The sequence below is a fragment of the Haliotis rufescens genome, unplaced genomic scaffold, assembly GCF_023055435.1.
Source record: "Haliotis rufescens isolate VD_foot unplaced genomic scaffold, xgHalRufe1.0.p SCAF_8, whole genome shotgun sequence".
NCBI classification, from domain to species: Eukaryota; Metazoa; Mollusca; class Gastropoda; order Lepetellida; family Haliotidae; genus Haliotis; species Haliotis rufescens.
This window is the reverse complement of record NW_025964372.1, coordinates 19,274,538-19,293,000: the sequence shown is the minus strand read 5'-3', so window position 1 is coordinate 19,293,000 and position 18,463 is coordinate 19,274,538. Positions and strand designations below refer to the sequence as shown.

The 18,463-nt window shown below is 39.0% G+C and overlaps 1 protein-coding gene across 1 annotated transcript in view; it reads right to left on the bottom strand.

Annotated features, from left to right (window-relative positions):
* Positions 1-16,429, bottom strand: part of LOC124142476 (neural proliferation differentiation and control protein 1-like) — a 53,584-nt gene extending 37,155 nt beyond the window's left edge. The window contains exon 1 of the mRNA XM_046510962.2: positions 16,230-16,429. Coding sequence (XP_046366918.1) covers positions 16,230-16,317 — 88 coding nt within the window. The 5' untranslated portion in view covers positions 16,318-16,429. The remainder of the gene's footprint in view (positions 1-16,229) is intronic.
* Between the last annotated feature and the right edge of the window lie 2,034 nt (positions 16,430-18,463).

Below are 18,463 nucleotides of genomic sequence, written 5' to 3'. Positions count from 1 at the left end.
TCCTGATTGTGACACCAGGCTTCTGATTGATTTGAGAACTTGTCCAATGAAGGAAATTAAGGTTTCGGAAACAGGGCCAGGAGACAGATATTGACCCAACCTGGGGATATGCACAACGTCAAGGGTCTTGCATTCAATGCATACTCTGATCAAGAAGGGGGTGAAGACAGGTGCAAGGCAGATGCCTTATGACAGAACTCAAAGAACGCACTGTAGAAGGAAACAGTGTAGGAGATCAAGTTTGTAGACCAGAGAACACAAAACTTGACTTTTAAATGTGTCCAGAGTGGACAGGTCTGGTTCTTCCACAGTATTGGTCCCCAGTACCTCCTATACATTGTGAGTAAACTTAACTATGGATTGGGTGGCCACAATGGGTAGTCTTATTGTACCCCCAACTGTGTGAGTTAATACTTTTAACAACTGGTTAGTCAACCAGATACATCCTTCGCTCACAAAGTACGTAAATTGGATCATGGACGTTCAAGTTCTTTTGCTCAGTTGATAAATTGAAACATCATAAATTGATATTCACAGAAAACCTTCATTTTTCATACAACCATATAAACCTACATTGCATAGGGAACATTTACATAAATATTGGTCTTTTCGCATTGCAGCTTATCCATGAATATATACTTACCATAATAGCAAGGAAAGGGCTAGGTAAATAATACCACTCGATAAACCTACTTTCAGTCCCATTACCATCCCATTGTCCTCTGTTCATTAGTTTCACCACCTCTGTATCAGTGTGAGAGGGCTGTCATTAATACCATCTTGAACAAGTTTCACCTCAATCACTGTCTCAACTTGTTAGGGCATACCTGCCAGCTTTCCCAATTACAATTTGTGAGTGAGTTGGGCTTAACGCCGCTTTTAACAGTATTCCAGTTATATCGCGGCGGGTCAGCTTAATGTGGGAGGAAAGCCCGAAGTGATGCAGGTCTCAGACGTTTACCACTTCGGTGAAACCCACAATACAGGTATGGTGCTGACAAACCTAGAAACATAATCGGGGTGAACACAATCATAGGTTTCTGGCGTGCCCAAGGGACGCAACTCTGCACAGCGAATCGCCGCGCCTTAGACGACTGGGCCACCCGTGCCCCCTTACAATTTGTATTTTGTTATGTTTTCTGGACATGAAAGCCTGACTCAGTTGAAAATTTGATCACTAAGTTTATTTGTTTGTTTCTTTGTTGTATAATGCTGCACTCAGCAATATTCCAGCTATATGACGGCGGTCTGTCAGCAATCAAGTCTGGACCAGACAATCCAGTGATTGACATGAGCATCGACCCACGCAATCGGGATCAATGACATGCTTCAACCAAGTCAGCGAGCATGACCACCCGATCCTGTTAGTCACCTCTTATGACAATTATAGTCACCTTTTACGTCAAGTATGGGTTGCTAAAGAATTCTATTCTATCTATTCTACCCCGGATCTCCACTAAGTTTCTATTTCAAGTACAGCAACTTCCTATAATATGAATGGAGCATCTCGATTGGACAGATGTTACACTAAAAGGCTTCATACCAGTCAATAAAGAAGATGCGACCATGTTTGTAGCAGAAAGTGTGAGGCAAATAATGACTCTATCCTTCCCTTGGTGTCTATAGTGAGTGAGTGAGTATGGTTTTACGCCGCTTTTAGCAATATTCCAGCAATATCACGGCGGGGGCCTGGGTGTCTATAAAAATGTAGCCCTTGTGACATTTTTTAGCACATTGGCATATTATTCGTATGAGCTAGTAAGAATTGTGTTTTCATATTTTAGTTGCAAAATTGTAACAGATACGGGACAGATGGCAGCCATGGTGGAAGAGGGTCAACAGTGATTTAGTTCATGTTTCAGTATCTTCCCGAGGCAAGAGAGTTAAATGACTATAAAAGTCAAGTTTCCACCCTTGCCGAACTTGGCTGGTATTATGGAGTTACATTTTGGCTGGACTAACGAGTCTATGCGTTGTCGAATCAAAATCGCACACCGAAATCATAATGCGGTTCGTAAACTGTCATGCAGATGTCGGTTGATTGCAGGATTTGCAAAGCATGTGCACCGCCAACTCATTGTCAACAGGTATTTGCATAACCTTTTCATGTTTTAATCAAGCTCCTCGCATGATTTGATGCACTTCGCGATGTTAGACCCGTTTTATCACAATATAGATCTTGATTATCGATCAGATCGTCTTGACTGGGCGCCGCCATTTTGTTTGAAACAAATGCAAGTGATGGGATGGGATTGGTCCATAGGAGAGGCTCAGAAGGGACATAACTCATAATAACCACTGGTGGCCCTACGATCGAGCCCAGGAATTCCAGCCTAGTTCGGCAAGGGTGGAAACTGTTTTTTAAAGTCAGTTTACTCTCTTGCCTCGGGAAGATGATGTTTCAGTGAACCCTCCATGCATCCCAGTAGTGGGCTGATACACCGATTCATCGATGGATCGCGATTGTTTTACTTCTCGATAGAAATATCCATCAAAGTCACACACTAAGTAAAACATTCTTACCTGAAACATTTGCTATAATAACTGTTACCCCAAACACTATTTAGTAGTAAAAACACTATTTAGTAGTACAAAATAGTGGTGAAAATTTACATATAGGATCGTGAGCGAGGTCTAGGGGTGACTATTGGTATTGAAATCACTATTGCGATGACTATTGATATTGAAAGAAACTATTGCAATAACTATTGATATTGAAAGAAACTATTGCGATAACTATTGATATTCAAAGACACTATTGCGATAAATATCGATAGTTTTAGTGTATCATTTTAGATGGATTTTAGAGTTGAATTAAACCATGGAACTGAAGTTTTCTTTGAATGTGATAACCATAACAACAAATACAAAATACAGTTTGAGATATGACTGATTTGTTTTTTCTTTACCCAAATAATTTAAGAAAAGGAAACTTCCACATTACCGTGTGTAAATTATCATGATCAAAAGAAAAGCAAATTTGAACAGCATTTGACTCAACCGCATAATATGGTAAATACAATCGAAACTATCAATATCCCTAACGGAAATCGATACTATTGATCAGAAACTGATTTGACAATTGATTTATTGACTTTAAGTGCTTACCAATAGCAATATATATCGGTATTTCGATTTATCGTGACAGCCCTAGTTGCCTCCATCATGTACATAGAGAACACCAAGGATCATGCTACATTTTAAGATGGATTACAGCAGTGATAATTGTTCCTATTGGCATACCCATATACAGAGAGGCTAAGCAAGAGCCGAATGTGTGGGCGTTGCATGGCTGCCGTTGTCCTCCAACAATCAATTACTTGCAATCTCTCAGTGGGCCTGATAGCAATGTTCTTGGTACACAATTACCTCTGGCCTCCTTTCTTTCATTGACAAGTTCTCCACCATTTTTTTTTCTGGGACAGATTATTTTTTCAAAAATCCCAGCGCAGCCCTACCAAGATTATCACATGGTCGGTCCACTACACAAATATTGATCTGCTAGAGGCAAGATTCTGCGTTATTGCTTATTATGTTCTGTCTCAGCATGGCTCTGGTTTGCATGAGTCTGCTGCTGAGTTTCTCTGAATTATTAGTGAGTTGGGTTTTACGCCTTTAACATTATTCCAGTTATATCACGGCGTGTCAGCTTAATGTGGGAGGAAAGCCCAAAGTGATGCAGGTCTCAGACGTTAACCACTTTGGTGAAACCCATGAGCACGGGTATGGTGCTGACAAACCTAGAAACATAATTGGGGCGAACCGGGATTCGAACCCACAATCATAGGTTTCTGGTGTGTCCAAGGGATGCAATTCTGCATAGCGAATCACGGCGCCTTAGACGACTGGGCCACCCGTGCCCCCTTCTGAATTATTAAAGTCTAACAAAATGTCCCAAACAAGATGAAGATCATGCTCTTTAATTCTTGCCATATCAAGCATCTGTTCCACAAACCTAACCGACCCCTACATCATCTTTCAAATTCGCAATTTTCATTGGCAACCTGTCAATTCCTCTTTTTCATCACAGCAGCTCAATAACGATTCATCACAGCAGCTTAATAATGAAACAGAAATAGCAGCAATTTAGGACACCTGAAACCCTTGACAAATACTGGAAGCTTCTCAAACCTGACCCACGGTTGAATCAATTCAAACTTTAATTCCCCATCAATGGTTAAGACATCCCTCCACCAAAGAATACCAGTCATTAGGTTCACTTTTCCATTTTGTCGGCGCTTTACGGTATTGGAAGGTTTCATTGCAAGAGGCATTCAATTTCTGACGTTCCCTAAACTCCACGAAAGAAGGGCTCAAGGGGGGAAGAAAAACAAGCTTTCAGCAATACATTTCAGCTGGAAGCCCACTGCAAGTATATTGTTCCCGAATTACACCGAAACAGCTCGAAGCAGCTCGAAGCACCTCGTGCTGTGTTCAGAACGCAAAATCAGTGTCCCCAGTTCAAGCATTGATCTGTTGACCACGCTGTCGTCACCGAAACCTGGTTCTTTCAAAGAGGTCCATATGACGTCAATGCCGACCTTGTTTCACCGACAACGCTCTGTTACTATGGATATTGAATTGGGTCGCCTTAAATCAATCCAGTTGTTGTAGGCTTATGGTGCTCCATTTGAAGAAAAATCAACACAACTCTCCCACTACAAACGCAAGCAAAGTGCGACTAATGGTTCATGTGCCCATGGCAGCTACTGTGAATAAATGGCAGGGTGGTCACAAACCGGTTGGAACTATTTCTGTATTTAGCCTATAGGTCCAACAGCTTCACATTCAGTAGTAGCCGCTATGCTGGTGCACTTACCACCAAGATGATCAGTCATATAATTCATGTAAATATGTTGGGAAATCAATGAAGGTCTGATGGAAGGCTGGTTAGTCAACAATGGTCAACCCAAGATGTATTAAATGCCACAAAGACTGCAATCAGTTGTTGTTCATATCACGCTGACCGACAGCTTATTAAAGCAGCATGATCATGATCAAATCTGGCAAGGGCTGTTTGGTTATTTTCGTGCAAATCTGAGGAAATAGCATTGGTAATCTATAAATAGTACAAGTGTTTGTTCGATATTGATTATGTTTTTTCAAGACTGGTGATGGTTTGATAGAGTAATTGATGAAATTCAGCATAAAAAAACTATTAGAAAAAAGGTTAGATTCTCACAGAAAACATGCAATCAGCAGCGTTAGAAATTGGCACTAAGTCCTGTAGTCCTTGCCAAACTGCCCAATAGTTAAGATATCATAAGGACTAGTACAAATTTGTCATTTTAAAGGGTTTTAGTATATGTTATCATCATAAGGACTAGTGGACTAAAAATGTTAGTTTCTATCATTGAATCGGTCTGTGACTTTAGCAAATAGTCCAAAGCCTGAGTCCAGTTAAATTCTGTTTGGTCCAATAAAAACTTTGAACTGTAAAAGAAATGATGCTAAGAGCCAAATTAGCTAGTGGACTCAAAGGTGTACAGCACAGGCTGCCAATATAAAGACACAGTACTCTCCTTATGTGGCCAATATTTGACTTTAGGATGGGTGGGAGGTTATTTGGGTTCAACTTCCCGTTTTGCGGAATAAAATGTCCCCCTGGTATACCATGGTACACCAGTTTGACAGACCATTAACGTCAAAGCAGCGAATCATAACCCATAACAATATAAAATATATAGTTTGTTTGTTGTTTAACACTGCACTCAGCTATATGATGTCAGTCTGCAAATAATCGAGTCTGGACGAGACAATCCAGTGATTGATGTCATGAGCATCGATCCACGCAATTGGGATGCAATGACATGTATCAACCAAGTCAGCGAGCCTGACCACCCGATCCCTTTAGTTCGCCTCTTACTGCAAGCATGGATTGCTGAAGTTAAAAGATGACATTAAAGGGAAGATATTATTCCCTATAATCCTGTGCCAGATGATTCCTATCTGTCAAGATCCAGGTTAGAAAAGGTATTCAGCAACCCATGCTTGCCGCAAAAGGCAACTTTGCTTGTCCTAAGAGGCGACTAACGGGATCGGGTGGTCAGGCTCGCTGACTTGGTTGATGCATGTCATCACATCCCAATTGCGTGGATCGATGCTCATGATAATAATAACTTGATTGTCTGGTCCAGACTTGATTACTTACAGACCACTATCATATAGCGGTAATATTGCGTTAAACGACAGCAAAGAAACAAACTGATTCCATTTCCGAAATCCAAGTGGATTCAAAGTTCATGAGGTAAGTAGAGATATGTATTTATCAAAGAACCAGTAATTATTGTAGATGATTCATTTTTGTTACGTATTTTTGTATGACAACCCCAGGTTGACATTCATCCTTTGTTTCAAACACAAACACGGATGCAAACATTCAAGAATAAATCCCTGCACGACCCTGGAGCCAAAACATTATGATGCAGTTCTGACCACATACAATGCTTTCCGATATCTAGTACCATGAACAAACCGCTGCCTGTACTGGATCAATTATGGATCAGGGAACACTGCTGCTTCAATGTGATCGACTGCACAGACTTATTGACAGGAGTGGCTTTCTATCACGATCAAACACATCGATTTTCCCTGTCAGCCTCCATGGTCTCTACAAGCCTAAAATAGTAAACTAACGAGACAAAAACTGTCATACATTTTGTGACACTAACGACAACCACCAGTCTCTACTGCACAAACTGAATGATTCATGGACGCTGATCGACGTGATGGAGGAAACATAATGACGTGGTTCTGTCTGCTGGTATTTCACCTGATTAACCAATAAATTTGATTTTCTTTTGGTCTACTCATAGAAATTATCTTGTCTTGGTCTTAATTGACTGAGGATGTGTGGGGTACAAGGGGAGGGATGTAGGAGAGGTTTACACAGGGGGATTCACAGGAGGAGTACACAAAGCGGAATCGGGACTATTTAGTCTGTTAATAAAGTTACCTTATTAATTATTTATAATTATACATCTACAAAATATAACATCCAAATGGAGCTCAAAACAATCCTCAATTTCAGAACTGAGGCATGCACTCACTCACTCCACTACTTGACATGGGACCCGTGAAGACCCATGAAGATCCGGGGTAGAATAGGTCTTCTGCAACCCATGCTTGCCGTAAAAGGCGACTAACGGGATCAGGTAGTCAGCCTCGCTGAATTGGTTGGTGCATGTCATTGTATCCCAACTGCATGGATCAATGTTCATGACGTCAATCACTGGACTGTCTGGTCCAGACTCGATTATTTACAGATCGCCGTCATATAGCTGGAATATTGCTGAGTGCGGCATTAAAACATCAAATAAACAAACTTGACAAGGGCTCATGGCTGCGCACCTTTTCAGCCACTCACACTCAATCACTCACCCTCACTCACTCACTGGTGACCAGGGCCAATGGCCGTGTAACCTGAATATATTCTGAGAATGAAGCAGAGACGGACACGGTATTGGATTGACGTTTTCCAGCACGGCTTCACTCCAACAAGAACATCTGGGAAGGAAGCAATTACTTCGCTGGGAGGATCTGAGCGCAATGACAAGAACAATTTCAGCCATAATTCTCTTGATCATTTTGCTTGATTTAATATCTTGTGGGGGAACGTTTAGCGCACACGAAACAAATGTGGCAATCACATCAGGCAGTTACTGTGAGTGAGTGAGTGAGTGAGTGAGTGAGTGAGTGAGTGAGTGAGTGAGTGAGTGTGCTACAGTTTATCAATGATGAGAACCAAACGTTTTCGGAAAGATTCAGACTTGTCCCATAAGGCTACCAAAATTCTTGGCAATACAATAATATGTTACAAGGTCAGATTAAGTCATATTAACAAAAACAAAACTTCTGTGTTATAAGAGGTAATATCAATATCATGCATCACTGAAATATATATCCTTTTTTTCAAGTTTTTCATATTGCATCATCTTTTCCCATCTGACTGCTGTACGGTTAATGTTATATACTGAACAAATAATTTAGGGATCATGAATATTTGGGGGGATATTTTGATGAAATTGTGTGCTTAGCCTTCACTACAAAATGTTCATGATTATTATTTTAGTATATATTCCATAAAGGTGCCAAGGGAGAGCATTCTCAGACCATCTGACTTATATTTTAGTTGGACTCAGCCCACTCCGTCATCACTTTGTTACTTATCCCTGGACGTCGGCATAATTAGAGATATATGCGATCAGTAAATGTCATAAACCAGCATGGTTGTTAATGAATCATTATCGGTTGGATAATTACTTCAGTTTTCGCTGAAACAACGATTAGGCTGGTTATGTACCAAGTTAATTCATATTAAATCTGCAAATAAGCAAATCAGGCTACCGCATCAAACAATCTTTTTCAGGCTGATGATGAAGAAGGTACTTGAATACTTGGGGAGAAAAGTACAGTGAGTTCACAAAACGATAAATATCATAATACATAGGTCAAGATATGATATGTATCGTGAAACACATATTTACGTCAAACCGCGTAAAAACTTCATGACAATTACTATTTCAGAGCAGGTTCAAATCAGTGGACACCTGTTCATAGCGCCTAATTTTAGGAGTGAACTTGATATGTTAACTTGTGATGTTTGGGTCATTCAAGGAATATTTAGTAATTTATTTTAGCAAGAGTATTGTCTTGTATCGATACAGAAAAGAACTTATCCTGGATGCTAATAGCGGTACTTGCTGCAGACTTGAGGCCAAATATAGGCTTCTGAGCACGTCTAAATAAATCCCTGCAGTTGCTGTCATATACAACGACATAGTTTGTCAATATGCAAGTAAATATGTTTCATTAATTCAAAACGAAAAACTACTTAAAACACTAAACTTAACCAATACCACTTCACCCGATATTGCTTCACCCAATATTTTCGCTAACACCAGAGAGTTCACATTAAGTGTTGTTAGATTGGAGATAAGAAACTGTGTTTTCACTATAGAATGAGGTAACCTTTATATTTATCCTTAAGATGTTTACCATTCGAAACCTCAAGATAAATGTTCAGTTCGAAATTCAATTAAGCGTGCTTAAATCTACAGGTAACCTAACTCTACATTGAAAACACAGTATGTTTATCTCCTAATCGTACAGAATATTCATCATCTTAATTCTGGAACACAATTCCTCTTTACTTGACACGTGCGATCAATTCTCCTAATGTTGTTTATGTGTCAGTCTATATATTTGCATCTACTTAGCCTACAGTCCAACAAAGCACTTTATCCCACACCTGGAGAGGATATATTGATTGATGCTGGCTATAACCTATATATATATATCCTGGGGTAGGTCTATAATGCCCTACCCTGAGAATCAGGTCACAAAGTTCAGAGCCACGTAGTTATTGTAGTTTGTAGATAGGACCGATTTTGTCAATGCGAACAGTAGTTCATTAATAAATAGAATAGAGGTCACACAATATTGACAAATATTACTAGACACTGCATGACAAAATGTTAAAAGTATTCATTGCCATATGACAAATCTAAAAACTTAATAACTGACAGTGAGACATTGCCATCTGTAAACATGGTAAATGGATAAATTATTAAAGCTTTGAGGGACTATTTGCTTTTTTCTTCTTTAGTGCTAAACTATTTTAAAAACTGACAACATTTACATATGTGTCGTAAATCTCTTTAATGTTAAACTATTTTTAAAACTGATAACATTTACATTTGTGTCGTAAATCTCTTTAATGTTAAACTATTTTCAAAACTGATAACATTTACATATGTGTCGGAAATCTCTTTAATTTCAAATTATTTTCAAAACTGATAACATTTACATATGCAGTGTTCTGCCAAGAAACTGAACAACTGGAGACAGGGACCCCTTCAGCATAAATACATGGGGCCACACTCTGAACGATCATATAAAACTTTAAACCCTATAGTATGCAGGTTATGGCTACAGAAACACAATTAACGTTACCCATACACAGAATTTTCACTGGGAATCTTTCTCAGATATTACATATCGCAGCAATATATTTAGCCAGTTTTTTGTGATCACTGCTGTTAGCACGTCTCTTCAAGGTAGTCGTTATAAAATTAGAATGTTGCTTTGCCATTGAATTAGATTTCACATGATTTGTACAAAGCTGACATGTCATAGTATTTCTTTCTGAGTTATTCTGCAACCACATGTAGTCACGAAAATTTCGACCATTCTCAGTTTTTCTGCCTTTCCTCAGTCTGACACAGTGGTCACTCTCCGGTGAGCCATGCGACACATTCTGTGTATTGCTGACATAACTTGTGGTCGGCGATTCTGCAATACTGGAGTCATTTCAAACGAAACATCCCTGGCATTGTCAGAACTATGACTACTATTTTCGAAAATGTGTATACTCGCTTCTGAGTGCCAGTGAAAGGTGCTGATAGTAAATTGAGATGTTTACATTCAATAATAGAAGCAGCTATACGAGTGACGTAAACTGTTTTCGATACAGTTAGTGGCTCCCATAATTATATATAATAAACCCATCTACATGAATGTGCCCTTTGTCCCACTGTCAGGAAATATCATGCGCCAATCTATAAAATATTGCGAGAATCACGGGAGGCCACTGCCTCAGCAGAACAGTGCATATGTGTCAGAAATTTCTTAAATGTTAAACTATTTTCAAAACTGATAATGCTTGCATGTGTCACTGTGTCGGAAATCTCGACAAGAATTGATCGATCATCACAAAGAATTACGATAATCAGTTTGTTCCTTAGAAATCCGGATCAAATATCATCATAGAAGTGTAACAAGTCTTTGACAAAATTGATCAACACTCAATCTGTCTACGCAGTGCTGTACACGTAATCGATTATAAGACAACCATTCCAATACATGAACACAATAAGCTTCCAGCTTGTTTCATCTATACAAGGTTTTTGTTCAAGTATCAATTCTTTATACAATGACGAGCTGTTTTGACTACTTGCGGACAGAGTGATCACATATTGGTCAGAATAACGGGCCACAGATAAAATCTTTAGCGCCAGGAAGTTGACAGAACAGATATTGGTCATAAAGACTGTGAGTGAGTGAGTGAGTTGGGTTTTACGCCGCTTTTAACAGTATTCCAGTCATATCAAGGCGTGTCAGCTTAATGTTGGAGGAAAGCCCGAAGTGATGCAGGTCTCAGATGTTTACCACTTCGGTGAAACCCACGAGCACGGGGAAACTCAGCCAGAAACATAATCAGGGCGAACCGGGATTCGAACCCACAATCATAGGTTTCTGGTGTGCCCAAGGGACGCAACTCTGCTCAGCGAATTGTGGCGCCTTAGACGACTGGGCCACCCGTGCCCCCCATAAAGACAGGGGGTGGGAACTTGGCAGTGTGTTCATACTGGGGCATATAAGCTAAACACTCAGATAACTGCAATTTGCAGTACTACTCCCCAAGCCATGCTTAGTGTTGAAATTAATTTCAGTAATTCTCAGCGAGCACACATTTTGCTTCATGCTGAGCGACTAGTCTGTACAATTTTTCCCATTGTTTTCAAAATTGCGATGTTTGTGAAGAACATGGAAAATAGGACCACATTCTTCATGACGTCACAACCAGTTGAATGTGACATTGTCCCAAAAACTGCCTACCGGAGCCGATGTCTCCATCTAAGGTCAGGAGACCCACATATTTCAACCGTCTCTCACATTTTTCTTCTTAAAACAACCTCCTCGCAACTCAGAATTATTGATTATCTGTCCATAGGTTATTCTCAAAGTAATCAGTCTAATCTGAGAATACAGAGTATTTACTATGAAGAATAACCACTGTTTATCATGTAACACCATGGCCAATGACATGAATGAGGCATGAAAACAGAACTAACGGAGTCACAGCGTCTGATTGTAGCTCCTAACTCTGTTTAATTTGAAAAGCCGTTCAGTTTGGCTGACATTTACCATGTTTACCATGTTTACCTAACGATCTCTTTCAGCCTCCAAATGCATCTCATGGCGTTATGGTTGTTTGAATGCTATTTTTCAAGTCAATCTACTTTTCAATTACCAGTGATAACAGTCACAGGAATAATTAACAAAATGTCAAACTTTTAATACCGTCTGTTTAATCTGCTTCCCTCCTAGTCCATGTTTTGTTTTTTGTCTGATTGACACATAAATGTGCAACAACCAACACCATGGACACTGCATATCAGCATCAGTTTTTCACAGCCATGTCATGGCAACCTCTAGTTACCTATGGCAACAAGAATAAGTTCACATTCTTTTTGCCATTTGCATGCAGTATCTAGAAACCCTTAAATTAAAAGAAACAAATATATTTTGCTTTTCTATTTCTTTTAAAACAAGCAGACAAATGTTTTAATACAATTATGACAATCAAACGCAGCAACAATTTGGATGGTGCAGGGACTTATCTGGGCCTGACTAGAGGCTGATATTCAGCATTAAGTTTGCAGAAAATGTCAGTAAAAATTCCCAAATTGGAATTTAATATTTCCCAATATCACGGTGGGGGGACACCTGAAATGGGCTTCACACATTGTACCAAAGTGGGGAATCGAACCCGGGTCATCGGCGTAAGCAGCGAACGCTTTAACCACTCGGCTACCCTACTGCCCCACAACCAAGATAAAGAAAGAGGCTTTAAGACTTAGTTTAACATTATTGCTTTGAATGCAATGTTAAAATTCCTCTGAATTAAGTAAAATAAGAACTTTTAAAAAATCTAAATAATGATTTTTTCCCAATTTACCTGACAACGGTACTTAGTACGGAATCCTAGAAAAAATCCCTGAGGTGCCACATCAATGAAACCTCTAATGAAAAACTTAGTGAAGTAAATAATGTCCTGGCATTGTACTACAATAACAAGTAATTCCACTCAATCCATTGCCTGCAACTTGTACATGTGACAATATTAAGCCAAGTAGGACAAAAACCACAAGCAGAGCAGGTGCTTGCCCTGGATTAGGATGGACGCACAACTTATCTCGAGATCACAACAACAGGTGCTTGCTCACACAACCCATAACAGAACGATGACATCAGAAAGCCAAGTTTCACAAGAAATAGTCTAATCATACCAACGTATACAAACTAGTCATGACTGAATATATGGACAGTTGACTATTCAAACTACACCAGAACCTATCAAGAAAGACATTTAAGTCATCACTTTCTGAAGATTTATATGCATTAAGATAATGGACTATTGTTGGCTGAGCTTACAAGGCTTAATCCTGCTTGTAGCAATATTTCAGCAATATCATGGCGGGGGACACCAGATATGGGCTTCACACAAATTACCCATGTTGGGAATAAAACCCGGACCTTCGGCGTGATGAACAAACACTTTAACCACTAGGCTACCCCTTTGCCCTACCTCGAGCTTGGGACTGTTGGTTAAAGTCACAGCCTTTAGTTGATGATTAGGGTTGGGACGAGTTCAAAATAACTACCGGTACCTGGGTACCTGCTCCATTATTACCCGACCCTCCCCGGGTACCTGCTGTCGGCTTAAAGTTGGGTACAAAATGTCCGACTGGGAATTGTTTTACACGCACACTTGTGCAACAATCTTATCATGCATACACTGAAGTTTTATCTTTATCCAAACATGTGAAAGTCAGAATTCAGGAATGTGTGCACAGTCAGAAAGTAATGCCAACATTAGCAACTTGTAGTGTAACCGTGGTTGGTTTGTTGTTTTACGCCGCACTCAGCAATATTCCAGCTATATGATGGCGGTCTGTAAATAATCGAGTCTGGACCAGACAATCCAGTGATTAATATCATGAGCATCGATCCGCGCAATTGTAACCATGGAGTCATATTGTCCTTAAACAATATATATCATGTGACTAACCACAGGTCCGGGTAGTCCTGTGGGTACCCAGGTCCTATTCAGGACCCACTCGACCCGAGTACCTGAGTTACCCATCCCTGCCCTATTTACGATGCTATCAAAATTAGACATACACAAAAACTTGCCATACTTAGCGCTTCCAACATAACCATAACATGAATTAATACTAAATCAGTATTTGGATACTTAGAACGAAAGTCAGGAGATAATAACCCTTCTGTCAAAAGATTGTGCGGGTTCCGGAGATTCAAACAACAAGGACCCTTAATTTCTATAACATTAACAGTACCCAGTACAAACAATGCTAATGACATGTACTTTCATCTCAGACAATGGGACGAAGTCTGGTCAGCAGGACTTCTGATTTCAGTGACAGGGCTGTCTCATAAGATTCTGTCCTTGAGGGATTACCTTACATCTGGCAGTGTTATCTGAATACCAGCTGGTCAACAACAATAAGATACTTCAGGCTCCCCATGGTGTATAGGCAGTCATGATAAAGTACTGCAGATCAAACTAGGATTAGTGTTAACTGTTTTTGAAATTAATGGGAGCCCCTGGGATCTTTTAGATTTGCCTCTGTTCTGAACCCTCTAAATGTTTAAGTTTTAACATTTAGGGTTATGACAAGGACCTATGCCTTTCATACTGATTTTAAATACTCATCCTTACTGATGATGATAAATGCTCAGCATCTGTGGGCATGAAGCAGCACACCACCTCACAATCTATATCGCTTTCTGTAAAATGCTTAAGTCTCTAAAAGGAATCTAGAAGTTGGAAGAACATGAAACTTTATGGATTACATCTTCTTTATTGTTTCTAGTACCAGGGCTACTTCTTGCCCCTTTAATCATCTGAAGGATTTTTTAGGAAGTACTCTCTGCACTAGAGTTCATGTATGTGTAATGCCTGCGTTCTATCAGGATATAAAGATCTGTAAAGAAATGGTACACAGGTATGCATGTTCATAATTGATAAACATTTTGATACATTTGTAATTATGCAGAATGTTTTTATACTATTGGGTTTTTGAATTTTTTCATAAATACTTGTATGCAAACAACTCAAAATTAATTGACTTATCAACTATGCTTATGGTGGCGTAGCTTATTAAGAGCTCAGCATAGACATAAAAATGATACACGAAAATTAATTGGCAGCATGTTATTGCTACTTCATCAAATATTAATTTTATTTTCTGGTTATCATGGTTATGGATATTGATGACAATATTTTCTTATCAAGAAATTGAAGAATACATCTGACACGTGGACATGGTGGAAGTAAAACTAAACCTACACCACACGTTACACAAGTAAGGCAGCAATTTCCACATTCATAGAACATCATGAAAATAAATGATATGATTAACATTATAAATGTATCACTGTACATATAATTCATGTGGGAGACCCACATATGTATGTAACTACTGTTTCATAATCGTCATAGCATTACCAGTACATAATTCCAGTACAATTCCCTTGGGCCACAGCCACACAAAGAACAAGACTGATTGCAGGCTATTTGCGATAGGTGATAAGTGGGACCTTGTATTGATTTGTTATTGATTCTTATGTCTGACACAAGCAGTCACCCCCTCTGGCTCCCCATGATGGTCAGTAGTGAGAACAGTGAACACTTTACAGCAAAAAATTGGATCCTATATGTGAAATAACATTGGCTATCAATCAACATTTTCAAGATATGTCAACACAGATCCATATCCAATATGTCAATATACATTGATAGAATAAGACTAAATATGTCCTTGTTATCATATTGCACTTGAAGAATCTTTATAACACATTTACAGAAAATATTGGTATTTCTCACAATGTTTCTGAAGGTACTGTGTTATAAGTAGGCCTATTACACTTCCACCATTCCATGACTGACAGCCATGATAAGATGTCTCATCAGTCACGCATACTCTTATAATTGACGCTTCTGCAAATTGATTAAGTGGTATTTGTGATAACTTAAATAAAGGATCAAGAATTACTCTTTGGAATACAACTCGGAATGTTAGTAAAGACTACGAGACACCATACGATGTAAGTCTACAGATAATGACGATATTCTTATAAGCAGTTGATAGGTCTAAGCGAGAACAAGACAGCCAGGAGCTGTTTGGTAAACATATTTCAGGATAATCTTTGATCAGTTGCATTTATCAGTTTCTTCTTTGGTGACTAGCATTACTAAAACAAAAGAAGTATGTCTTGGGGTGAGATAAACAACTGAATATATCTACGGGATCACTCGACTAACAGTTGTCTGGTCGCGATGCCAGAACTGTCAAAACAAAACTGGAGGCAACCTTATGTTATGTTCAACAGAAGGCGAGGTCTAATAAACATATACTTACATGGCTCTTGCTCTAGTCTTGCCTGAACTCCTCTTGAGATATCAGACAAGGTGATCAGCAGACAGATGACAAAAACCTGCCGCCACATGGTAAAGCCTTCCACTCTTTCCTCGACCAAAGTACTCCAACCTACATCATTTTGGCTGCCATACTGACACAAACCATCCTCGCGGGATCTCGTAGCAATCGAGGTTTGACGTCATCAAGGATAATACCATGATATATTCGTGAAGACTATTTGAACAACTCAAACAATTTTGGGAAGCTTCAGTCGAATTCAGGAAATATGGTTTTTTTTGTCAAGCATCACTGTACGTGATAATCATTATGTAAAACGCTTGAAAATTTGCAGTCTTGATCTGTTTCAACACTGAAAAATCAATATTGTGTTTATTGTTACACCATACAAGGTTTGATTTACAAAGAATAATTGTTAGGTTTTTCGGCAGGATAAAGCCAACGGGTAAAAACGGTAACTGTTGAGATCATTTACAGATATATATGCAAATATAAAATTGTCTTAGGTACTACTTCAGTGTTTACAGACAAACAATGCGCGCTAAATACAATGTTTATTCCTAATACAGCATATATACTATCCAAAGACACACTTGCGGAACAACCTCTATTTTTTCATCAAAAGACTATTAAATAATAAATCCAATTTTATGATTTATGTAATTTGTTTTTAGGATGTATTACCTTAAAACATTGACTTTATAAGACAATCTGAAAGTTATTTTCTTCAAAGTGATGGTATGGGCGTAGGCGGAAACATTGATCACAAATCACTAGATTATCCGGCAATGGACCGTTTCCGCATGTCATTTCCCGCCACCGGCCCGCATACACGTTGGTTATACAACATATGTCAAAGAAAAGAATGTTGTGTCATATTATTTGGAAATACGTGCAGAATTTTCGTCAGAAGTTCCTTCATCTTGATGCACGTTGTTCCAACAAGAGAGAGAGAGAGAGAGAGAGAGAGAGAGAGAGAGAGAGAGAGAGAGAGAGAGAGAGAGAGAGAGAGAGAGAGAGAGAGAGAGAGTTGGCATGGATGATGTTAATCGACGTCCGTCATGCTGTTGTAGTCTCAAGAAATCACTGGGGTTTTTTTGTTTGGTTTTTTTAAACCAAAATTCATAAATGTCTTTCACGTGCGAATCCAATGTGCCCATTTTTTTCTTTGCAAAATTATATATCAATGCATTTGGAATATACGGGTAAACAGTACCGGATAATACCGCGGATTTTACAGTTCTTTTTACCAGATCTAAAATGAATCCCTTGTCAAATGTTATTTCCCCACGTCGTTGTCTAGGACCATTACCGTAGTGTCCAGGATACGAGCACATGGTCGTCAAAAATGCTTTTCACATTATTGGAATTGTTCGTCGAATTTAGCGTTTATTTTGAATACGATCATTATACGTCTCCGGTATGCGTAGAAATAATACACCTTTCCTTCTATTTCACTTGAAGGGAATTCCTTTTGCATATTTTATAACATGATCACATGTTATTTCCGGATTCGTTCACAAGGAGGCATAAAAAGTTACGTCAGAGTTTAACATCTCTTTAAAGCCCCGATCGAAGGTCAAAGAGGTCAAACTTCAACATCCATACATTTATTATCTAAATACGGGGCGATCGCTCAAGCGCGCGGGGGGGGGGGGGGGGGGGGGGGGTATATATATATCTAACAGTCATCTAACAGTGTAAAATGCCTGTGATGTCACTTAGGCAAGATGCAAAACGCCTAAATATTGATTGAGAAATATGTCCATGTATTTTATTATGATACTTCCAAACATTTTTATGTTTAATTTCACCACACAGTGATTGAAAATGATAGGGCTTACAGAAAACGATAGTCAGTGTATATTTGTTATTTTTTGTGTGGCTTCTAATCCAAGCATAATTTGTCTAATGTGATGTTTCTATGCCCTTTTGAACTTCAATGGTGAGATCTTTCAATCAATTTGTATGACTGAAATATTTAGGCATTATGTCACTTACCCAAGTGAATCACATTTTACACAGTCACTGTCACATATGTTGTATTGGTGTATACACTGTATGGTGACCATGTACACTATAACCAATGGATAAGAGGAGATAGCTAATCGTCTTGTCAATAAGACATATATACTCACCGCCAAAAGAAACGCGAATACCATACATATTAGTTAATATATGAAGATTTACTCATATTCGAGCAATATAACATTGGT